The sequence below is a fragment of the Cebus imitator genome, unplaced genomic scaffold (assembly GCF_001604975.1).
Source record: "Cebus imitator isolate Cc_AM_T3 unplaced genomic scaffold, Cebus_imitator-1.0 Scaffold245, whole genome shotgun sequence".
Lineage (NCBI taxonomy): Eukaryota > Metazoa > Chordata > Mammalia > Primates > Cebidae > Cebus > Cebus imitator.
Genome location: NW_016107560.1, coordinates 643260 through 669611, shown reverse-complemented (window position 1 = coordinate 669611; position 26352 = coordinate 643260). Strand labels below are relative to the sequence as shown.

At 33.5% G+C, this 26352-nt stretch overlaps 1 protein-coding gene across 5 annotated transcripts in view; it reads right to left on the bottom strand.

Moving 5' to 3' along the window:
* The window catches only part of GRIK2 (glutamate ionotropic receptor kainate type subunit 2), a 729530-nt gene that overhangs the window by 468390 nt on the left and 234788 nt on the right, over nucleotides 1-26352 (bottom strand). For all 5 annotated transcript variants that reach the window (XM_017498581.2, XM_037727899.1, XM_037727898.1 and 2 more), the window contains exons 3-4: nucleotides 16464-16631; nucleotides 11668-11925 (exon numbers count right to left, since the gene is read on the bottom strand). In XM_017498581.2, coding sequence (XP_017354070.1) covers nucleotides 11668-11925; nucleotides 16464-16631 — 426 coding nt within the window. The remainder of the gene's footprint in view (nucleotides 1-11667; nucleotides 11926-16463; nucleotides 16632-26352) is intronic.

Sequence of the window (26352 nt, the reverse complement as noted above, 5' to 3'; positions counted from 1 at the left end):
CATGCCCAGGATAGCATCACGCCTGCTAAATTACTTACATGAGGATCCTGAAAAGAAGATTCACTACAGAAATGAAGATTAACTATTTTATCTACTAAAGTAACTCTTGCATCAAGAAATAATATTCTAAATTATTATTCTAAATTAGATGTATTCTAATATTTAGAAATAATTTACAAATATTTAGGAGTATTCTAAATAGAATACTCCTAAATATTTAGAAATAATATTATAATATTCTTGCATGATGCAAGACTTACTTTAGTAGATAACACACAAAGGAATAGAGTTGTCCATTCACACATGGACAGGAGTCAGGGAAGGTTGCTTCACAAGACTGTTTTAAGGTACATCTTAAAGGTGATGAATAGGTCACCAAATGGGAAAGGCATATCAGGCAGAGAGGTCAACTTTTGTAGTGCAAAAAGACAGAGAAAGCAGAGCATCCTTGGTAAGAGAGAACTATAATTATTCAAGGAGAGCTGTAGCACAATATTAAGAGAAGGAATAGCAGAAATTCAAAATCACAGAGGTATGGCAGTGTCAATGATGGGCACTATATGTGTCATGCTGAGGAACAATTCATTTTTCTCTGACTGAGGAGACAAAGAACAGCTTTAAGCTTGGGAATGACATCAAGAGACTATCATTTCAAAAAAGACTTTCCTGTATGTCAGGTAGATGCACTGAAATTGAGCAGTAGGCAGGGCATGGTTTGGGCACTAAATGATAAGGATATTAATGAAGACAGGGATAGAGGCTAGGAGTAAATTTGAGAAATGTGAAATAAAATAATGAGAAGTCTAAGTCATCAACTGAAAATAGAGGGTGAGAGAGAGGAAAGACTCTAGAATGATAACTAGGGATCTGATGAGGGCAACCGAAAAAAGAGGGAAATTCAGGAGAAAAAAGCAAATTTGGAGCAAAGATACTGAGTTTGGCTTTTGTTATATTGGGTTAGATGTACCTGAGACATCCAAATAAAGATGGTCAGTGATGGCTAGAACTGAGTACAGAGGTCAGTACAAACAACTGAAGATGTAGATGGATGAGTCTACAGCTGGGAATAAAATCAGGAACATCATCATCAGTTAAGAAACAGGAAAAGAAAAAGGAATTTAAGAGTATAAGAATGGGAATAAATGGCCAAAAAAGAGATAACATGGATAGAATGACAGTGCAGAAGTCAAAGCAAAAGAATTTTATTTTTGCCCTGAAAAAAGGAGTAGTCAAAATCATCAAGTGTTTCAGAGAGACGATACAAGAACTATCCTTTCCACTTTGCCCCATAGAAGGGAAGATAGCCAAGAACAAGGAAAGTCTGTGGGGGGCGGGAGGCAGTATCTACCAAAAATGTGCATGTCAATATGCTTAAATTTAGAAAAATGTAAATTTTAAAAAGGCAGTGTTTGACCATCACCAGGAGAATTACCTTTCCTTCATGTTTTCCCCCCAAAAAGGCAAATATTATTGTGGTTTGGTACAAAACATGCTACTTCTATACTTTTAGATCTAGTATTTATTTCACTATCTGCAGAAACATGAATTCTGTGATTGTTAAGCATTTGAAACTATATTTTTGTCCTTTAGGGTTGTCCTATATTTTAAAGGTTTTAAAACTTAGAGAATTAGTCCTATGAAGATATTTGGAAATATTCACTATCATTTAATCAGAACCCAAGGAATAATTTTCTTTTCTTTTTTTTATTATACTTTAAGTTCTGGAATATATGTGCAGAACTTGCAGGTTTGTTACATAGGTATACATATGCCATGGTGGTTTGCTGCACCCATCAACCCATCATCTACATTAGGTATTTCTCCTAATGCTATCCCTCTCCTAGCTCCCCCATGCCCTGACAGGCCCTGGTGTGTGATGTTCCCCTCTCTGTGTCCATTTGTTCTCATTTTTCAACTCCCACTTATCAGTGAGAACATGTGGTGTTTGATTTTCTTTTCCTGTGTTAGTTTGCTGAGAATGATGGTTTTCAGCTTCATCCATGTCCCGGCAAAGGACATGAACTCATCCTTTTTTGTGGCTTCGTAGTATTCCCTGGTATATATCTAGCAGATTTTCTTTATTCAGTCTATCATTGATGGGCATTTGGGTTGGTTCCAAGTCTTTGCTATTGTGAATAGTGCTGCAATAAACAAGTGTGCATATGTTTTTATAACAGAATGACTTATAATCCTTTGGGCATACATCCAGTAATGGGATTGCTGGGTCAAATGGTATTTCTGGGTCTGGATCCTTGAGGAATCACCACACTGTCTTCCACAATGGTTGAACTAACTTACACTCCCACCAACAGTGTAAAAACATTCCTATTTCTCCACATCCTCTCCAGCATCTTTTGTTTCCTGACTTTTTAACAATCATCGTTCTAACTGGTGTGATATGGTATCTCACTGCGGTTTTGATTGACATTTCTCTAATAACCAGTGATGATGAGCTTTTTTTTAATGTGTTTGTTGGCTGCATAAATGTCTTCTTTTGAGAAGTGTCTGTTCATATCCTTTGTCCACTTTTTGATGAGATTTTTCTCTTGTAAATTTAAGTTCCTTGTAGATTCTGAATATTAGCCCTTTGTCAGATGGATAGATTGCAAATTTTTTTCCCATTCTGTAGGTTGCCTGCTCAGTCTGATAGTTTCTTTTGCTGTGCAGAAGCTCTTTAGTTTAATTAGATCCCATTTGCCAATTTTGGCTTTTGTTGCCATTGCTTTTGGTGTTTTAGTCATGGAGTCTTTGCCCATGGCTATGTCCTGAATCGTATTGCCTAGGTTTTCTTCTATGGTTTGTATGGTTTTAGGTCTTACGTTTAAGTCTTTAATCCATCTTGAGTTTTTTTTTTTTTTTTTTTTTCTAAAACATGTTTGTGATTGCTTAAATAGGAATAAAAAAATAAGTTCAAGCATAACCAACTGTGTGAAAATACTACTACACCAAGCTATGTAATCAACTATATCCAAATAATTAAGTTTAACTAATAATTGCTAATTGTATTTGCACTTGGAATTAAAGAACACAGCACTTGAAGCTTGTATTTAAAATGTACAACCTATAATCATCTTAGATCCAAATTAGCCCACTCTCTGAAATAAAATTGAAATTATTTGGTAGCATGCTTTTTAATACAAAAATTGTTATATTATTCAAAAATTAGTGTCTTCTGGGAATATGTAATTTATATTAACTTTAATTTTATTTTATTCTATTTAAATATATGTGCAAGGTAAAATGAATTTTCACTATTAATTGACTTTCTGTTAAACTAACTCCAAAAACACAGAAAGATGTATCTAAAGCAGTCTATAAATATACTTCATCCAAATCAATAAAGTTGGCATTTAAAGAAAGTGCTTTTGCTTTTGCTTAAGATAAAAGCTTTGGCTTTTTTTTTTTTTATAATCATATTACAGAAATTAGTCAAGGCTCAAGTTGGCAAATACTACAGTTCCTAAAAAGATTACTGCTTTTCCATCACTAATTAAAAGAATGTACGTTCTGTCCCCTAAAATCTTCTCATGTCTATTTTTATCTCCATGACTGCCCACTGATTAACTCAATCCTTTTGTACTATCACCCTATTTTTGTTGATTTTCTTTTTCCTTTTTTTCTTATTTTCTTTTTTCTTTTCTTTTNTTTTTTTTTGAGACTGAGTCTTGCTCTGTCATCCAGGCTGGAGTGCAGTGGTATAATCTCTGCTCACTGCAACCCACGCCCCTACGTTCAAGTGATTCTCCTACCTCAGCCTCCTGAGTAGCTGGGACTGTAGGCACGCGCCACCACATCTGGCTAATTTTTGTGTTGTTAGTAGCCACAGGGTTTTACCATGTTGGCCAGGATGGACTCAATCTCCTGACCTCGTGATCCACCCACCTTGGCCTCCCAAAGTTCTGGGATTATAGGCATGGGTCACTGTGCCCAACCTTTCATTTTCTAATACTACGAAGAAGTTCAAATGAAGGACCCAGCAGAATACCAACGGATGCGTTATATGCCTTCCCATACTAAATTACTATTTCAAAGATGTGTTTATGAGACCTCCAATACCACTGAATGATACTGACTGAACATTTCATAGCTGCTTTAAACTTAATATGTTAAGAAGCAACCACCATCTTCTCTCTCAAAGCTCTTTTTCTTGTTTTCCCCTGCTAGGTAAATGTGCCACTGATCAGTATCGCAGACTAGAAACGTAGAATCATTCTTGTATCCTGTCTTCATCACTCCTTCCCAGGATCCACTTACTAAATTCTGCAATCTGTATCTCCTAAGTCCTCTTAGGATTCTTCAACTCAGCATAATTTCATCAAAACCTTTTTTTTTTTTTTTTGAGATGGAGTTTCGCTCTTGTTACCCAGGTGGGAGGGCAATGGTGAGATCTTGGCTCACTGCAACCTCAGCCTCCTGGGTTCAGGCAATTATCCTGCCTCAGCCTCCCGAGTAGCTGGGACTAAAGGCAGGCGCCACCATGCCCAGCTAATTTTTAGTAGGGACGGGGTTTCACCATGTTGACCAGGATGGTCTCGATCTCTTGACCTCGTGATCCACCCGCCTTGGCCTCCCAAAGTGCTGGGATTATAGGCATGAGCCACTAAGCCCGGCCTCAAAACCTTCTTACTTGAAACTGTCATCTGTTTTCAACTTGGTAAATTCAGAAATTCTCCTGCTTCTGGTGTTGCCCTAATGCTCTCCATATTTCATAACCCCAACACATTTTCCACACTGCAGTCAGAAAACCATTAACAAAAATAGTTCTAATCATGCCACTCTCTTGCTAAAAATAATAATTTTTAAAAAGAGAAAAAAAAAAGCCACACAAAATAAAACAACTAATATCATGCCACAGTATTTAGCAGAGTGGATTCTAGAGTTGACTGCCTAGTTTCAAAACTCAGATCTGTCACTTATGTGCTATGTAACCTTGGGCAAATTACTTCAACTCACTACATCTAAGTTTTCTCATATTAAAAATGTGGGATTACAAGCTACGTATTTCTTCTGTTTCTTGCCCAGAACGCTAAGTGATATGCTCTTTGTGTGTACGTATGTATGTATCTGTAGAGAAATAGACTGGAAATAAATCTAAAATAATTAACTTGATAGTAAAAATCTTGATTATTTTCTCTTATTTTTATTATACTTTATTGTAATTCCTGAATTTGCTACAATAAACATGTATCAATTTCAAAAATCGTGAGATTAATAGTAGTTTCTTTAGCATAGAGTTTAATGAAGAAAAAATGGCACATGGCCCATAACATTTATATCGTTGAAAGTTTTAAATTCCTGTTATGTTTGCTCTATAAGGCACTGTACGTGACAACAATCCTGAGAAGTATGATATGTATTATCTTCACCTTACACATGCATCACTTCTCAGACTTCTAGCAGTCAAATCTCTTGCTAAAAATTACACAACAGGGCCAGGATTTCAATCTAGAATGTTCTCACACCAAAGACCATAGTAACCACAATAGTCTAGACTGACAGACCTCACTCTCTCTATGTCTTTTTCTGAGTTTCCAGGAAAACAATGAATGGATATATGCCCATTTTTGAGGCATTCAATGGTGACTTGAAAAGCAGGCTCACATCACACAAACAACACCGATAGTGCTATAACCATGCAGATTCCAGGGCAGGGTGGCCAAGAAAAGGTGGACTTGGTAGTATAAATCTCTTTGTGATCTCTCCTATGCTAGCTTTTTTAAAAATCCACTGGTCATTCCTCATCTTCCTTGTTTCTGTTAGTCATAATGAAGTGCGTGCAATTTCCTGACAAGCTGGCTCCCTCATGCATCCTCACATTTACACATGTTGCACCCTGTAGACTCTTCTCCAGTTGCAGCATTTTTACTTATGCTTCATCATAATTTTATAGTAATGTCACTTTCTCTCAAACTCTCTTCCATCCTTTACAGCCAGCTTCTTCTCCTGAGCTGCACGATATTCTTTTCTTGCCTCTCTGAGCACTTGTTACGCTAGACTATAGCGTTATTCTCTCCCAACTTACTCTACTCTGAGCCCATGGAGAGTGTCAAGTTTTATTTACAATTCTTGTTCCCTCTGCCTAAGATAGCAGCTTGTATATGGAAATTTAATGAATTATTGCTCAAATAAGTATATACATATATGTTTAATAGCAGTTGAAATCAAATATAAACACAATTCACTCTAACTTTCTTATAACATTTTTGAAATTATAACAAAAATCTTGTCTGTATATCTGAAAATTATGGCTGAATCTATTTCTTAAATGGCAAGCACTTAAAGGCTACCTAACCAAATTTGACCTTGGGCAGAATACTTAACTCTTGGGAATTATATTGCTTAAAAATGGATATAAACATTTTCCTATTTTTAAGAAGTATTAAGGTACTTCCACAATCAGGCAACATTCTAGATGCTGGTGATAAAACAGTGAGCAGCCTTAGGGTTCACCCTGCTCAGAAGTGTGGTTGATCCAGTTGAAAATGCACCCAAGAAATGCCATTCAGAGTGTGATGAGAGTTCTCAGGGGTGTGAGGATGGTCATAGAAGTTTCTACAGTGCTTCTGGATGTGTTTGGAGAGACCTATTCCAGACTTGAAAGGAGGGAACAGGGAAGCCCTTCTTTGTAACATCTAAGCCAGATGGTACGCATGAGTGTGTTTGTGCAAATGTGCACATGTACATGTGTGCATTTGGTGACTAGGAAGAATAGGATCAGAATGAGGGCTTTCAGGATGAACAGAATATTATTTTCTACAACTAAAAGGTGTCTAATGGCTCAACTTGAAATAAATTAGTGGTGGATTTAGACTCAAATATCAATGGAGAAGTACAGGGACTAGATCACATCAAACATCATAAGTCTTCTCAAAAATGCCTTAGAGGAATGAGAAGCTATTAAGAGGGGAATATATCAGAATTGCATTTTTAAAAAATTACACTAACTGCAGTGGAGAGACTACAAAACTGGAGACCAGTTAGAAGGCTGTTAGTAATAATCCAGATGACAGAGGAAGGTGATTTCGACCTAGAAGAACTGGTAGGGTGTAGGAAGAAATAAAATATTTTAGAGATCATAGTAGTATAGAATTGACAACCGATTGTGGAGTCGAAAAAAGAAAAGAATCAAGGAAGACATTCATGTTTCTGGCTTAGGCTTGGTGGGCAGGGGAGCCAGTCACTGGAGGTAACAGTCATGATGTCGTGATAACTTTTTTCCTTTGGGACTCATATAATTGTTGTGAAGATTCAGTGAAATAGTTTATGTGACAGCAACTACCACAATGTCAGTTCGTGGTGCATTATAGCTCATTTCTACAGTCATTTCCATTCCCTTCTTGTCTTTTCTGAGGTTGTACCGGTAATTTAGTAGCAAAACTGAGACTAAAATCTCAGGCTTCTGTTTACCAGTCCAGAGTTTTTTTGTTAATGGACTGCTGATCTATAAACAAAGATGAAACACAGGGATTTTAAAGCAAATATGCACAACTTATCCTGAAATTGCTTACAAGCTGTCAGCTATCCAACTTATTTTTAGTTTATATTTAAAATGAATCATATGTTCCAAAATGACTGACAGAAACACAGCTTTGTTTCTGAAGCCAATTCTCTTCCATCATTTTTGGACATCATTCAGAGCTATAACAGACTTTCAGGGTGTTTAAAAGCATTCATCCATGACAACAACAAATGCTAATTATCATAAAAAATAAATAGCTCCTGTTAACATCATTTTAAAAATTTCTCCTACTCCAGCACTATATTTCTTTTATCATCCCATCTCTTTTGGGGGTGGGAACAAAGACTGGATTGAAGAATAATTATCATGTATCAAACTGGACAATGCAACAAAATAGAGATGAATATAAATGAGAGGAATAGCACACATAATAAATAAATATGGAAAGGAAAAAAGGAAACATGTAAACAAAATGGCACATGTGTGCCCTTCAGTAAGCTGCAGATACATAAGTCCATTATAAAGGCTGTGGTGTATCTTATTGTGTATGAGGTGAAGTTTTTCCCATTTCGTTTCACAGCCCTAGCTATAATCAGATTTCCTATCACATCATCAAATAGTCATCATGCTCTCTTGAAAAGTTTACAAATTCTCTTTGCTGCATTCTATCATTAAAACTAGGCCTTGCAAATATTCACAAACTATGCATCAAGCAAAGGTATAATATCCAGAACCTATAAGAAACTGAAATAAATCAACAAGCAAAATATAAATAACCCCATTAAAAAGTGGGCAAAGGATATGAACAGATACTTCTCAAAGGAAGATGTACATGCAGCCAAAAAATATGAAAAAATATTCAACAGCACTAATCATCAGATAAATGCAAATCAAAACCTCAGTGAGATATCATTTCACAATAGTCTGAATGGTTAAGAAGTCAAAAATTAAATGTTGGCAAGGTTGCAGAGAAAAAGGAATGCTTGTACAGTTTGATGGGAATGTAAATTAGTTCAGCCATTGTAGGAAACAGTTTGGAGATTTCTCAAAGAATGAAAAATAGAACTACCATTTGACACAGCAATACCATTACTGGGTATATACACAAAGGAAAATAGATGATTCTGTTAAAAATACACATGCACACATATGCTCATCACAACACTATTCACAATAGTAAAGACATGGAATCAACCAGGATGCCCATCAGTGGTGGATTGGATAAAGAAAATGTGGTACATATATACTATGGAACACTATGCAGCCACAAAAAATAACAAAATTTTGTTCTTTGCAGCAACACGGATACAGCTGGAGACCATTATTCTAAGTGAATTTCACAGGAACAGAAAACCAAATACTGCATTTTCTTACTTATAAGTGGGAACTAAACATCTGGCAAATCTGTACATAAATTTGGGAAAAATAGACACTGGGGACTATGAGAGTGGGAGGGAGAGAGGAGGAGAAGGGTTGCAAAACTACCTATTGGGTACCATGCTGATTGGGTGATGAGTTCAGTTGTACCCCGCTCCTCAGCATCATGTAAAACACACCCTTGTAACAAACCTGCACATGTACTCCCCGATTTTAAAATAAAAGTTGAAAAAAATTCTACCTTGAAACTTTTAAACATAAAGACAAAAAGTCTACTACATATTTATAAATACATTTCAAGGGGACCCTTCTGCCTATCTTACAGTCAGTTCTACCATACTAAATAATGAAAAACACTCAGGTTCTCAAAAATGCTGTAAAGTAAGAGGCAACAATTGGTCAGTTACAAGTGTAATTATCCCATTCAATGGTATTAAAAATATGAATAATTACATGTCCCTCAATAGGGATTAGAAGCTCAACAAGGGCTGGGCCTTTGTTTCCATTAGTGGCATATAATTCCTTTTGTGGCATATAATTCTCCATGGCATGTATCAGGTGATCAATCAAAATTCATTGAATTAAATGTTGCATAAAATATAACAGTAATAAGTTTTATTCTTCAGAGGCTTTCAATACATACTTATTCTATGAATAATTCTGTAACAACTCTAAGTTAGCATTATTACTTAAATAATCAGACCTTTCAAATTTCCAAGTATCCATGTCACCTTCAAAGCCAAGGGAATGGCAAAGTTTCCTTTAAACAGTAACTAGTAACTAAACAATAAGCATTTTAACAAATTTAATTTGAGGTCAGGACTCCATTAAATGTATATAATCAACTAGCTATACATATTTCCCTATTTATATTTGCCTCAATGATACAATTTAGAATATAATTTAAAGCAAGGATAGATCAATTACATGAGGCTGTCTTTTACCAAATTATTATAAGACCTGGTTGCAAATCCCATTATTATTTGGTCAATCACTTAAGAACCACATGTATTAAATTAAAATGCCACACACGTGCATGTGCACACATACACACACACACACACATACACACACAGGGTAGTGAAGAAAGGTCATATGTCTATAGACATTTTGAACACTTGTCAAGTTTTTCCTCCTATGAGGAGTTCAAGGATAATAATGAATAAATACAAAATATCACATGTATGATGTACACATCTGTGTGCATACATATAGGTATATAATGTATATATTATAAGGATATACGATGTTTGGGCCTCATATACCTGAATCACATCAGGAAGGAATGGAGAAGAAAACAGTCCACAGATTAACAATGCACAGGCATCTATACTCATATATTTTTGTAGATAACCATCCATAAACATAAGTGGACCAATTTGCAACTGAGAATGCCCTGGATCATTTTATTATACATAACCAGAGAAATCATTCCTGTAGAAACTGGCATTACAAATTTGGCACACGGAATGTTACCAATGACAAAGCAGTAATTATTTAGGAAGAAAACAATATAATAAATTTAATAGGTTTAATCTGAGCTAAAAGACAAATCAAACATACTTATTTTTAAGGACTCTTAATGATGTATTTGTAATTTTTAATTATTTATAAATATTTTACATTTTTAAATAAGAAAACCAAATAACTCTACTAATTTCTATCTAGATGCATTTCACCCTTTCTTATCTAAACAAAAATGCTTTTGAAATTTTCACTTTTTTTAATCCTATAGCTCCCAGTTTCCTGTTCCCCAAAAGAGTTCTTATCCATCAATTTGCAGATGATCAATTTTATTGGCAAATGGGCAAATTTCTTCAGGGTTCTATATACTACATGCATGAACAAAATGTGCCCCTGGCATAGTTTAAGAGAATTTAAATTCAAATGAAATTCAATCTCAATGTAATTATGAAAGTATAGTGAAGTGTCCTGATATAAAATGTTACTATGTTCTAATTATAAGAGCACTGTTTATATTTTTGGTAAACATCTTAAAGTAAAATTAATTATCACTCTATAGTAAGCAAAATAGTATGCAGCTGCTTCACCAATATAGCTTCCAATGAAATTAAAATTAAAATTTCATTTTTATTGTTATTTTATTTTATTTTATTTTGAGACAGAGTCTCACTCTATCACCCACGCTGACATGCAATAGCATGATCTTGGCTCACTGCAACCTCTGCCTCCCAGGTTAAAGTGATTCCCCTGCCTTAGCTTCCCAAGTAGCTGGGATTACAGGCATGGACCACCACTTCTGGCTAATTTTTCTATTTTTGGTGGAGACAGGGTTTCACCATGTTGGCCAGGCTGGTCTCTAACTCCTGATCTCAAATGATCCACCTGCCTTGGCCTCCCAAAGTGCTGGGATTACAGGTTGTCTATCTATATATATATGAGATTCAATATGATCTAAATTGTTAGAGCATATTGTTTTTGAATACATGCATTCTTACTTTTTAAATAATGATTGAAATTCTAATGTACACACACACACACACGTATTTATATTTACGTAAAAAATTGCATACTATCTCTATCCTTCATTCAACCTACCAAACTGGCTGATCTTTCACAGGAATTTTTAAAAAATGCTTATTTTTCAAATACAGAGAAAAAGTATGCAATATAGGTATACTTTGTTCAGAAATGTGAAATTAGGGTTGGTGTTTGATTCTGTCTTTCCACCCCTTGGTTTAATTTAAAAACAACAACCACACACACACACACACACACAAACCTATAAGAATACAGTAAGAACCTGGAATGGGCTTCAGAAAACCATCTATATTTAAAGCATAACTCCAAAGGCTACTAATTTTTCTTACCAGTGCTGTCATCATATACAACCGTAACGGTTTTCCACTTGAAAAACTGCACCAGGTCTAAAATGGCACGGCTGAGTGAAGAGAAGTCTGGGTAGAGACTGACATAGAAGGAATCTTTGTTGTCTGACACCTGGTGCTTCCAGCGGGTCTGTATGTGGGGAACGCCCAGGGCATTGCAGATGGACTGTACTGCATTTGCTGATGAGCTGTGTGAAGGCCCGAAGATGGCAGCCACCCCAAGAGACAGCTGATCACAGGCTGAAGAGGAGATAAAGATCTGTCAATAATGAGAGGAGAGATGCCAGTGTGCCAACAGATACCACATTATTATTTTAAACCCAAAGGTATCAGCCTGAAGAAAGATTATTTTTAAATATATCTGCTTTTCACTAATTTAAAATTTTGTCTGACTGAACATTTTCCTTTTGTTACAAGGGAATCAATTCACTCAGATGCCTACAGCTCAATGTTCAAATAATTCTATAAATAATGTCAGGGGAGGGAGAGAGGGAAGGAGAGAGAAGATTAATATTTTTTAATTTAATGGGGCAGTGCTTGTTTTGGACGACAAGTTTATGTGAAGGGGATGAGGGAATAACTCAGCTTCTGAAATTCATTGAACAGCTTTTACATTTTCCACTTCTTAAAAGCCATGTGTTTCCCCCTTTATCGTGCAATTAGCTGTGGTCACACACAGCTGAGTATTTCCACCTATCTGATGATACAGATCAGGTTATACATGCACTCAGCCACATGAAACCTGCTATGGCTCTTAGAGGGAGATTTCATATGGATCAGCCTCATTGAGTAGGAAAACATCAAAATCATTACACAAGTACTCAGTCATCTTTATACATTTGGCTTTTGGATGCTGTAAGCATTTCCTATTATTCTAAACTATTTTTAAAGTTTGTATTTACTCACAGAAAATTGTATTCATATCAATAATAACCACAGTAATTAAGAAAGGCATGAATAAACTAGAGGTATTCAGATTAAAATAGACTGCCGTGACTTGAACTTTATATAAGGCACACTGACTCAAAGAGTGAGCTTGGGCCTAGAAAGTGAATAATTAGTGAGAACAAGAAAATTATCGTTAAATATTTGAAGACCTAACATGTGAAAGAAGCTTAAGTTGGTTTCACTTGATGGGCAAAGGGGAATTAGAAAAAAATAGAAGCTTCTCATGATTTTTTACCCAGTTTATTATTATTATTATTAATTTTGAAAAAGAGTCTCACTCTGTCACCCAGGCTAGAGTACAGTGGCGTGATCTTGGCTAACTACAACCTCTCCCTCCCGGGTTCAAGTAATTCTCCTGCCTCAGGCTCCCTACTAGCTGGGACTATAGGCTCCTGCCACCATGCCTGACTAAGTTTTTGTATTTTTAGTAGAGACAGGGTTTCACCACGTTGGTCAGGAAGGTCTCGATTTCCTCACCTTGTGATGTGCCCGCCTCAGTCTCCCAAAGTGCTATGATTACAGACGTAAGCCACCATGCCTGGCCTATTATTACTATTTTTAATTCTAAAAATGGCCAGATGCCATGGCTCACACCTGTAATCCCAGCACTTTGGAAGGCCAATGCAGAAAGATTGCTTGAAAACAGGAATTTGAGACCTGCCTGGGCAAAATAATGACACCTCCTCTCTAATAAAACTTAAAAACACACACACACACACACACACATACACACAAAAAATGAGCTGGGCATGGTGCCATGTGCCCATAGTCCTAGCTTCTTGGGAGGCTGAGGTAAGAGGATCACTTGAACCCAGGACGTTGAGATTGCAGTGAGCCATGATGATGCCACTGCTGTCTTGACTGGGTGACAGACCAAACCTGTGTAAAAAAAAAAAAAAAAAAAAAAACTAAAGTAAAACATGTTCAAAAATGAAAGTCTTCCTCAAGAGGCAATGGTTTGCCCATCATTGCAAATATTTAAAGGACAGAGAAGGACTGCTATTGAGCTTTAGGTATAAATTTGGTGTTCAGAAAATTTCTGTCATTTACTCTCAGTTTTCTGCATAAAATATAATATTATAGGTGAATTATGCATGGTAATATTTAATAATTAAGTAAATTATTATCTGAAAAAATTTGTTTAATCATTCTTAAAAATTCAATATAATCTAAATAAACTGTTTTTAAGTACATGGATTCTTTTTAAATAATAATTGGAATTCTAAATTAGTATAAATGTGGATAGACTTTAGAATTGTTCACTCAACATAAGATTTTAATTCTTGTATATTGAAGATGAATGATCTTCTTTCAACAGATTTGTGACAAATCACAAACCAAGAAAAGCTAAAAATACTGTTTTACGTTATTTAGAATGTCTCTAAGTGTGTTTCAAGCAAAATTAGAGCTTTCAGTTATCAGAAGAGTTACTTAAAAATAATATATGATTCAAATAATAATTCAAGCTCTAATACATCAAAGTATTAATTGAGCAGTACATTATTACCTATTAAAACCATAACAGAAAAAAATTGGACAAAATGTCAAAATGTAACCTTTCATTTCTTATTTTTTTGCATTGGATAAATAATTAAAATATTTTAATGTCTAACTTATTTAAGTTATTTCATAATTAATCATTAATGATATTATCAATATATACATTTTTGATAAAGCTAAAACCCATATTGGGTCTCTCTGTTATATTGCTTTTATGTATTGCTCTATCCTCCAAGCAATAACTCAACAAACAAGAGCTTCAGAAGATAAAATCCAAACCATGACATTCACAAACAAAGTTACTCATACAGTTATTTGAGCTTTTCCTAGCTTCAAGCCAAAGTGAACTGATGGATTTGATTCCCAGTAAGCTTTTATTGGTTAACAAAGCTTGTAAATTCCTTATAATATTTTGGTCAAACCACATGACTTTATCACTTTAGAATTTTGCTAGGGCATTCCCAGGATAGTACTCTGTTTGTTGTGAGAACGTTCGAACCTGTGTTTTTTCATGCTGATCATTTGAAATCACCATTAAGAAATCTAGAAATATTTTATCTATACTGCATTTATATACCATATTCTTTGATCAAAATTCTTTCATTAGAGGCAGAGCTACTTCTTACTAATGGAAACAATCATGAACTATGCCACTAATCAAATGTAATAGTCTTCAGTTAATGATTTATTTTGCAATTATGATGACAAATGTAAAATTTCACAGTTACCTTTAACCTTTTTCTCAGTCTTCAAAACCTTATATCACCTGACATGTTTCTGAAATGTGGAAACTTATTTGTATTCATAAAGATATGAATGAATTCAAAGGGCATACAGAATATGGCTTTGATAAACACTAGTTAGCTGCTGCGGGGAAAGAAGGATACTTTCATCTTGAGAAACATTGTGCCTTGTCAGCTACCATTAATATTAATGAGCTTAGAAAAAAACTGCACTAACCTGGATTTAGAAATAATTGTATATATATTTCCATCAATATAAGGTAGCTAGAGTAAAACCACGTTAGCATTACAGAAAGGCAAACATTGCTTAAAAATATAATGTTGGCCGGGCGCGGTGGCTCATGCCTGTAATCCCAGCACTTTGGGAGGCCGAGGCAGGTGGATCACAAGGTCAAGAGATCGAGACCATCCTGGTCAACATGGTGAAACCCCGTCTCTACTAAAAATACAAAAAATTAGCTGGGCATGGCGGCGCGTGCCTGTAATCCCAGCTACTCAGGAAGCTGAGGCAGGAGAATTGCCTGAACCCAGGAGGCGGAGGTTGCGGTGAGCCGAGATCGCACCATTGCACTCCAGCCTGGGTAACAAGAGTGAAACTCGGTCTCAAAAAAAAAAAAAAAAAAAAAAAAAAAATTAATGTTATATTAAACATTTTGTAAGCCTTCTCTTTTGAGAAAAATCTTTATTATAAAATTTAATTCCTGCTATGTAAATGCTAACTATGCAAAAGGAAAGATCACCTACTATAAGATCATCTACATATATAAGAAAAGATCACCAACATAAGACTATAGAAACACCTCTCAAACACATTTACTACTGAATGCTGTTTGGTTAAAATACATGCTGTAATAAGTTTTCTGTATTGCCTTTCTTCATATATAAATGTTAAATTTTTATTCCACAAAATTATTTTTCTTTTTAAAACATTTTTTCTGTGTTTTTGACATTTAAAACAGTTAAAACACAGAAATAAAGTTCATAATGTATTCTAATTATTTCCGTATATAATCCAGTTTTTACATTGTCAGTTATTTATTTTCAGTTACAAAAAGAAATATTAGTTGGTTAAAATAAGAACATGAAATATACTAAACTAATGGTTGTTTAAAATTTTCCAATTAAGTTTCAATATCACACTGGCATTTTGAAGTCACTTAGAACCACGTATCTTTCCAGGTAGCCAATAAATTGAGGCCATAGTAATAATATAGTGGGATTGACAGATAATACAAATAAAGATGTAAGAATGAATTGCAAAACTTGGTAAAATCCACTGATACATATTTTAGTTTTGTGGGTTCTTGAAAATAGGAATGCTTCAATAATAAGAGAGAAGGATCAATAGAAAAAAACAATTTTGCTATCACAGATGTAATTGTATTTCATGTTATAAGCAGATTTTTGCAATAGGTAATTATACCACTTTATCTTCTCTGATTAAATTTATGCACACTTTGAAAATAAATCTTTGCATGCAAATATTCCTAACAACTTACTAACTGTATGTTGAAAATAGGAAATATCTTAAGAATATCCCGAAATTTAAATTCCAGAAAAAAAAGATGTTAAAAATCTATCTATTACCTTTCTTGGATGCTTCAAAACTATCATAAAGGTTTATCTTCTGGGTGTCATAAGTAAGGGTAGTATTGGGTAGTAACGTTCTGTTTCTGTTAATTGTGTTCACGGCAAATCTGAATGCAAGTTCCTCAGCTCCCATTGGGCCAGATTCCACATATTCAAAAATACCACCTGGCAAAAAGAAAGAGAATAATCACATAATTTTTACAAGATAAAGAAAATATCAGAAGTTTTCTTTACTTTTATATATGTGCATGTGTATTTGTGTGTGTGTGAGTGAAGGAGAGAGAGAGAGAGAAAAAGAGAGAGAGAGAGAGATAAGTACATGGGGTTTGTGCTTGCTTTATGAACTTTGGGATATTCTCTTGTAGGCACAGCTATACTGGTAAAATTGCCTTAGTATTGCTGCCAAGATTTAACATGATACAAATATGATTTTGACTTTTTTTCTTTAGTTATTACTTATTTTGGGGCCTAGGTATATAGAGGTCTTGCCTTAAGTACTGAAAATTATCCCTGCAAAATTTGTAAACAGTTCCAGAATAATTAATCCTCTGCATTGATATACACTATAAAATTAAGCATTAAAAATATTATATTAAATGTTGTCTCCATTCAGAAATCAAAATTCTTTTGCATATTTTTTTTTCTTTTTTTCCTTTTTGAGACAGAGCCACTCAGTTGCCCAGGCTGGAGTGCAGAGGCGCTATCACAGCACACTGCAGCCTTGACCTCCTTGGGCTCAGGTGATCCTCTCACCTCAGACTCCCAAGTTGTTGAGACTACAGGCATGTACCATCATGCCCAGCTAATTTTTGTATTTTTTGTAGAGTCGGGGGGTTCACTATGTTGGCAAGGCTAGTCCCAAACTCCTGGGCTCAAGCGATCTGCCTGCTTTGGCCTCTCAAACTGTTAGGATTACAGGAGTGAGCCACCATGCCCGGTGGCACAATTTTTACGGCACTTATTGTGTTAAAAGCCCAAATTATTTGCAAATTTCAGTGTCTTGCTTGGGAGAAGAGAGAGCATTTTGCTAGTTGTTTTATTCTAAGTCCCCTTTAAGAAGACACTTGACACTTATGAAGGATGCCTCTCCAAAACAAACCAACTCTTTTAATCAATGAATAAAACTGTAGTATATAATTTTGGCCATAAAATGTAAAAGTATATTTTTTAAATATGTCCCTTCAATTTGTGACCTTCTACCAGCTCTGTCTCATTCCAGTTCTCTCGCTCTTGTCACAGCCTTCCTTCTCTCTACAATCATTACTGTCTCATTAGCTGGGAGTGACCTAACAGAGACCTTTGCCTCCAAAAGAATCATAATTGGTTTGGAGAATGAAATAAAAGGTAGAGTACCTGATCCCTAAACCCCTCCAACCTCTGTCCTTAGGAAACTAGTACTTTAAAAATGCAGAACATTTATTTTTCTTCCTTTCAAATTTCATACCACGTACTCCCAGTACAGTCATTCATAAATTAAACTTTCTTGAATAAGCCTGTTCCACATCTAGCAATTCATACCTCATCAAAGATATTTTGACACATGTATATCAGGTGACTATACTATTAGCAAACTACCTATTATAAATTAGTAAGAAGTCATAGTGTTGTAATAATTCCTCTAACTATGAGGAATTACAACTCGGAAGAGACTAGAGGGGTGAGGAAAATTTATATTCAGGAAGAAGAGAAAAATGTTATTTGATGCCATATCAGTTTGAAATATTTCTCTTATTCTGGATTTTAACCAATTTGATGGTATAGTTACTAAAATAATCAACTTGTCAAATAGCACTCAATATATTTGAAATCTTTGGTGACTTATGGAGGATAATAATTAATTATTTGTCTAATGGGTATAAAGATCCAAGCTAGATTCCTTCTGTGTACGTGGAAAGGAACAGCGGTATTCTTCTTTACTCTTTACTCTTACATATACATTTATTTGGAGCTAGACTGTGTTTACATTCTGGCTTTGCCAATTGCTATCTCTATAATTTTGGGTAGTTGACTAAAACCTCAGTCTGAGCTGCCTCATCTCTGAAAAAAGAATGATAAGGGAGGCTACTGCATAGAATTATAATAGAGAATAAATGTTAGCAAGTACAAAACATTTAGAAGAGTAGCTGTCACAGAGTAAGCACTCAACAAGTGTTTGAGGTTACAGTGAATCTTCAAAGCCATCCAACATAGTATTATCTTACAGGAATTACCCCTTTGGTCAAAGATCACATAGCTATCAAGTGACAGAGCCACCAGCAGAATCTGCTCATGCCTGACTTCAAAGCCCTTGTCTATTCCACTACAAACTAATAGTTTTCTGCAAAATTTTATTCCTGCAAAATATACAAAACTTCCTAAAATGTGCAATAAGATGACTTAATAAGATGTAGCTAAAATGCAAGATCTTATATGTGAAGCAGAAAAATAACTAATTGTAAAAATTAAGTAATTACAGTTAATCCATTAACTGAAAAGTTAATTAGGAATAAAGAGGCAATTATAGAAATGCAAGCCAGAAGTGGATTCTTATTAGCAAATAAAATTTAAAAAAATTTCTACTTTTTTCAGTTCAAAATGGTAGTTTCTATGTGATAAAAGTATGCAATAAAGATCATAGCTAGTAATACTGGGCCAATATTTTACCGATAATACTGAATCAATATTTGATAACAGTGAATTAAAATTTTCTTATTCTTTATCAATCTTTAAAATAAATAATTCAAATTCCACTTTAAGTTTACATGTTTGTTACCAGTTTGAATGCTTAAATAAATCTTTTTAATTCCTTAGTATAACTCATTTTCTATTTAAAATTAAAAAAACAAATAAATTTTACTAATCTAAAGCCAGAGTTTAAAATTTTATATGTAATAAACAAAAACATCCAGATAATGCAACATTTTAAGACAAAATATAACCACCCAACAATATTAACTCAAGAAATGAGAGAAATTCTGAATAGCTTATTTCCCTTGATATGTGCAAGAAGGTGAAAAAAATATCTAGTAAAGAATTGGTTTCCAAATAAAGTTGGATTGATGTCGCAAACTGTTGAGGAGAAAGAACCTTTTTGATTTTATTTAAAAATTTGGAATGTTTTACTATCACCCAACTTAGTAATTGTTCCAAGAAGAGAAAAGTATAATCATCATACTATATAGTATAAAGGCAATTGATAATTATTTTTATTTAAAAATACTTTTTAGAAAACAACAAGATGTCATTTTATTAAGTTGAAAAATCACAAATGAACAGTAAATGTTATATATAAAAGAAGGAAGTTCCCATTAAAGTCAGGAAAAGATAAAATGTCTACAAAATCCATTCTTCTTTAATATTTTTTTCATTTCACAATATACAGAGAAGAGATGCAAATGTGTTTTGCCAAATATATTTCACTATATCAATGAAAATACCAAAATCAAAGGAATTTATCACCAAGCCTCCACTAAAGCAAATAAAAAATTAAGTTCTATAGGCAGATTATTGATCACAGAGGAAGCCACTACAATGCTTAAACATGTGAAGTATAAGAGAAAATATAAATACATGGGTGAATATCAATAAATTCGGACTATAAAAAGAAAGAACAGGAATGACTGATGAAGTTTATATTTAGAATTAAAGTGCATGGTAAGTATAATGGAAAAAAGCAAAAAAAAATGCATAAATAGAATTAAAAGATTAAAATGTTTTAGCAGTATTTGAAGAAAGGTAACATAATAATTGTTTGAACTAGTAATTCAAGAATGCATTTTGAATTCTAGGACAAAGACTAAACAAATAATGAAATAGTATCTGATAAAAAATTAATAGAGAAAAACAGATGAGTAGAATAAAACACAAAATCCATAAACAGTTTTCCATCTATATAGACACTAATATTAAAGTGAAAATGCTACATTCTAGTAAAAAAGGATTGTATTTTCCATAAATGTTTCTGGATCAATTGGATAATTATAAAAAATTATTTTAATCATACATTGAAATGTGACATTAAAACAATAAAGTTGTTCAAAGAAAGCTTAGATAAGAAAATATTTTTAAAAGAAAACAAAAAGTGATACTCATAAAGGTAAAAATGTGACATACCAGACTTCCTTAAAATTAAGAACTTCCTAATCAAAGGCACACACATACTCAACACAGACACACACGTGTATATTTGTGTCATAAATGAAAAGAAAAAATGCACACACATATATATACACACACACACATATATGTATATATGTCATTTCCTTAATGATACATCCTACAAGTAGAATGAGTGGATTCACACATATATACACACATTTAGTAGACAGATTCACATATATGTGTGTATGTGTGCGTGTGAGGGAGAGAGAGAGAGAAAGACTCATCTCTTAAAAGTCTACAATAAAAGAAAATGGCAGTCAAACCAATAGAAAAAGTAGGTAGAAAATCTGTTTCCCCAAAACATAAATTGAAATGGACAATGTACATATGAAAAGTGATCAATTTCATGGCATTCTGGAAAATGAAAAACCACAGTTTGAAACAATTTTATATATACCAGCATGGCTAAAATGAAAAAGATACATTGGCTCAATCCACACTGAAAAGTAAGTGTTTGAATCTTCTACCACTGAAAATACACAAATTCTGTGACACAGAAACTTAACTCTGGAATATCTGATAAACAGAAATCTGTACATCATCAAAACACACATGCAAGAATATTCATAACAGCAAAGAAGACCTGCATTAATAAAGAACTATATGCAACAACATGAGATGAATCTCACAAACAAATGATTGAAAGAAGCCAAACACAAAAGAATATTGCTATATCATTTCATTTTTCAAAAGTTCAAAAATTATTGTGGTGGGAATAGTGGTAAGAAGAGAGCATGATGTGCTTTTGGGTTGCTAGTGATGGTCTGTTATTTAAACTGAGTGCTTGGATACATATTACTAGAACTTCACTCATATCGTGTGCACTTTACATAGATCATTCTTTAATAAAATTTTACTTTAAAAAACAATTGTAAAAAAGTGCTAAGGACTTTCTAAGTTTGATAACACAAGCAGTAAAAATAAAGATAACATTATTAAATGTAACTTCAATATTTGAAAAACATCTATGCATCAAATATAAATATAACTAAAGAATATGAAAATATATTATCATAATACATTTAAAAATAAAATAATTAATATATTCAATAAATAAAAGAACTGCTACTAAGAACACAACTCCAGTAGAAAAATTGGCAAAAAAACATAAGTAGAAATTATTAATAAATAATAAATGCAAATAATCACTGAATGTAAGAAAATGGTGAAAAATAGGAAAAGAGAAATGTTAATTAAAACTGAGAGAGCATCTTTATGAATCAAATGTACTGAGGAGTAAGCAAAAGCACAGTTGAACAGAAAAATAAATTGACGCAAACTTTATAGAAATCTGTTTTTAAATTAATCAAGCTTTAAAAATATTGCACACTTGAATATATAGTAATTCTACTTACAGGATGCAACTTTAAGGAAAATGTCACTGATTTAGCTGCAAGGATGTTCTCTTCTTTATTTAAAAGAACACAATGATTTGAAATATTCTAAGTATACAATGGTAAAAAAATTTTTATAGAAACTATGGTTGATATAATACTACATATTTAGCCATTTAAAATTATTCTATAGAAGATATTTGATGACAAAATGCTTTACAAGTAGTTATAATATGCCCTTATGCATAACAAAATATCAACTTTGGTTCATTTTAGATGATAGGCATTTAATTTTGATTTTCTGATTTTTGCTTATTTGCATATTTTAAATAGCTAATAATGGACATTTGCTAATCTTTTTATTTAAAAAAATGAATATTCTTCAAAATGAAGCTAGAATATTAGAGAATAGCAGAAAACAGGACAGTTAAAGGAGAAGATAAAATCTCAGGGTGTTTGTGCCTTTGTTTCATTTATAATGAGAAAGACAACACATTTATATGCAGAAGGAAAGAACCAACAGGAATAGAAAGCTTAAAGGTAGAAAAGAGAAGGGATTAGTGATGGAGCCAGGTGTCTCAGGAGCAAGAGAGGATCAAATCCAAAGCATGACCTTACTCACTCCAGCAAGAAGTAATCTGTAGATGTGGAGATGGGCAGGAAATCAAGGGCATATATATCTTATATATTTTCTTTGTGAAGTGAAATATAAGGCTGTATATATTTGATTCTCTGAGGAAGAAATCAGCTGGTTTTTATAATTTTAAAAGAATTCCTTTGATTTTAAAATTGCTATTATAAAATTAAACAGCAAAGCATTTTTTTCCACCTGTTCATGAACCCACAAAAGGATAATTGTTCACTTGATTTTAAACAAGAGGTTTTTCCTGCCTATGACTTGCAAAAACAATATCCATTTTGCACTGGGGATCTTCTAAAAAACTATTTGCTTCTGGAATTATTCTTTTTATTATGAACTGTCAGGATTGTATGTAGCATTTCATAAGCATGTGATCCATGAAGAGAGAATTGCTCTCCTAAGAGTTCATAAATCATGTTTGATGGGTAAAATACAACTCAGAATAATAAAGAACATATATGACCTATATGATCTTAAAGAAAGAAGCATGTTAGTAATCTATAAGTATGTGATTTCCCTAGACTTACACTCAAATTCACCCAGTTTCACATTTTCAAGAATCTAGAGACTCCAATGTAGTTATCGAATTCCTTATTCTCCATACAACACAAGCAAAATGTACTGCTTTCTCATGCTTATCTTGAATTTTCAGATTCAAAAAATTATCTAAGATAGTCATTCTCACAGCTTTATCATTGTTTTGTTTGTTAATTCAGGAAGGGCCATGATATCTCAAATAACCTCTATATCAAAGCATAACATGCCCATAATTCTTTTTCCAAGCTTATATTAAAAGTTAACAGTTCTCATCACTGCAAAAGCCTTATTAAAGGAAGAAAAAAAGGAGAGTAAAATATCTTTATTTTCCATGGGTATAATTGCTCTCTGTTTTGTAGATATAGGAAATCCTATATCTACAAAAGTTGTCAAGGGATTCCTAGTTTACACAGAACACTCAGTGCTAAAACTTTGTTCGTCACAGTCTCTGACTCACAAAATAATATCACTACTCAAGACTTGAAATAAAAGATTTATTAGTCAATTGCTAAAGCCTAGTCAATGCTTTTCTCTTTTAAATCAATTTAACTATTACTGAGGAGTACATGACTCATAAACCAATGTACCAACCAATGTCACATTAACCTCTGAGACTTTTCTAATAGGTCTTACCTTAAAGTGGTTACAATCTGTGTTTCATAGACTTTAATTTAATAAAATATATGTTCTAAATGACATATCATCTGTTACCTTCCCAAAAGATATGTTGATATTCTCAATCGTTATACGAATCTTATTTTCTATCTAAACAATTGCAAAAGGTGGCCTCTCCATTTTAATTTTGTACAAATCATTATCCAAAGGATTAAATTATGAAGCTTCTTTAATTTTTATATAATATAATGCCAAAGGACAATATTAAATTGACCTTTGGATATTAAATGGCATCCTCTGGATATTAAATGACATTAGGGAATTATTTTTTCTCATTAGGCAAAATAATGATATAGCAGTTATATAAGAAAATATACTGATGCTTAGGAGATCAAATCTGTAGTTATGAAAGAAGTGTCATAAACACAAAACTGGGAAAATATTACCAATTTTTTAATCAAAGTGATGAATATATGAGTGCTTATTATACTATTGTTTGAACATTTTTGTAAGTTTAAAAATTCAAAATGAAAATTTTTGGGGAAAAGAAAATGGACAAGAAGAAATAAAACCCCAATAGGCATTTTGTTCTTAATGCATATTTTAAACAGCCCTCTCAAAAATAATCATTAAATTAACCTCCAAATATTTACATGTACTATGAACTAAAATTGCACTATTATCATGAGTATAAAAGATGGAGGAGTCTAAGAATCACACAATCAAGAAATCATCTTGTCTACCCATCATTCAGATACTTAGATTGCTTTTATTACTATATTTTGGCCTCCAAGAATGACAAACTTATCATCTGAAGCAGTTCCTCAACTCTCTGGAGAGCTGCAGCACAAAGTTGTCCCGTATATTAATCCATTATGTGTTTTCTTAAAGGTTTTAATCATTTCTTCTTTTTGGGATACATTTAAGCCCAACTTTCACATGATCATCTTCCAGAATTTGAAAACGGATTTCATCTTCTTACTACGTTTTTTTAATCTAACACTTTCATATTTAACTGTTTGCAACATGACTATTCTGATCCTTTCATTTTTCTAGCATTTTTTTTCCCTGATCACAGCTCAGTGTACCCACAGCTCAATGTTATACTCCAAGTGTATCCAAGCAAAGCAAATTATGATAGAGTGGCCAGCTCCATAAGCTAATATAGATAAAATGAATAGTGGGATTTTTAACAGTACAGTATCATACTGCTCATTCATCTTAAGTTTATTGTTTAAAAAGTTTATGTTTGTGATGTGCTATTTTTCTTTTATTTTTTTACAAGTGTCCCTAATTAATATCGTCTACTTACTGTTGGTCTAATTTTCTAACTAAAATCACTTGGGGCATAATTCTCTCATCAACTATTATTAACTTAGAATAACATCTAATGTATCAAGGCAATTTACTAACATTACAAAGCTATGTGAAATGTGTTTCTTTACCTTCTGCCTTTAGGTCATATTCAGTTTTGCTTTTATGTCCAAGTCAGTGATACAAATGATAAGCCAGAGAGAGTGAAAGACAAAGCAAAGTCTTAGACCACAACTTCATAGATACTCCACTGAGTCTGTCCCTATATTTAAACTAAATAATGGTCTTCTTAATTATTCTAGTGAACAGTTAATAAATTCCCATCATTCCTACAGGAATGTCACTGTAAACTTTTCATATGCTTGACTAAGTCCAGAGGCGCTATGTCTTCCACACCACAATAAATCTCCACTGGATTTTTCACAGATACTTGCCCCTACTCTAGCTTTTTAAGTAGCTTGTATCTACTACAACCAAAGTCATTTTTATGACATAAAACATTAATCTTATCATTCAACTTCGTAAAATTTTTCAATGACTAATATTTAAGCTTAATGCTATTTACAAAGTTTTTCATAATTTGTCTTCTATCTTCCTTTCCAACCTCTTTTCTTACCACTCCTACTTCCCTAGTCCAACAGTCATATTAAATCACATGTTTCCCTGAACGAACCAAAATCAAATGCCTCCATTGCTTTCCAAATGGGGTTTATCTGCCCAGGAGCCCAGCCCCTTCTTACTGACCTACCTACATACCTACCTACACAGACACACACACACACACACACACACACACACACACACACACACTCTAACACATACATGTGTAAATTTCTCTGTCATTGTGAGCTTTTGAAACAGTTACCTTCTCTGGGAAAACATTCCTCACTGGTACCAACTGCACTGGACTAATTGTGTCTCTGCTTTACATGCTCACAGTTCCAGACCCCTTTCAAACATGATAACGCAAACTCCTACAATTTTGAAGCTAAAGAAATTTAAATAAGTATGAAATATGTTTAAACCTAAACTCAATCTCATTGAAGAATGAAAGATCCTGAGAGTCAACATTCACTGAGATCATATATTACATCAGACACTATGTAAAATACTTTACAAACAATAAAGAGTCATCAAGAAGTTTATTCGACTCGCATTTTCTGCCTTTATTTCCTATCATATAAAATTTATATTTTAAGTCTGAATATAATCATGATATTTAAGTTGTCCAAATTACTGAGTCTAAGATTTGTTTTCCTCCTTCTTGCTTCAGTCCTGTGAGGTAGGTTAATTCTTAGGCCAAAAA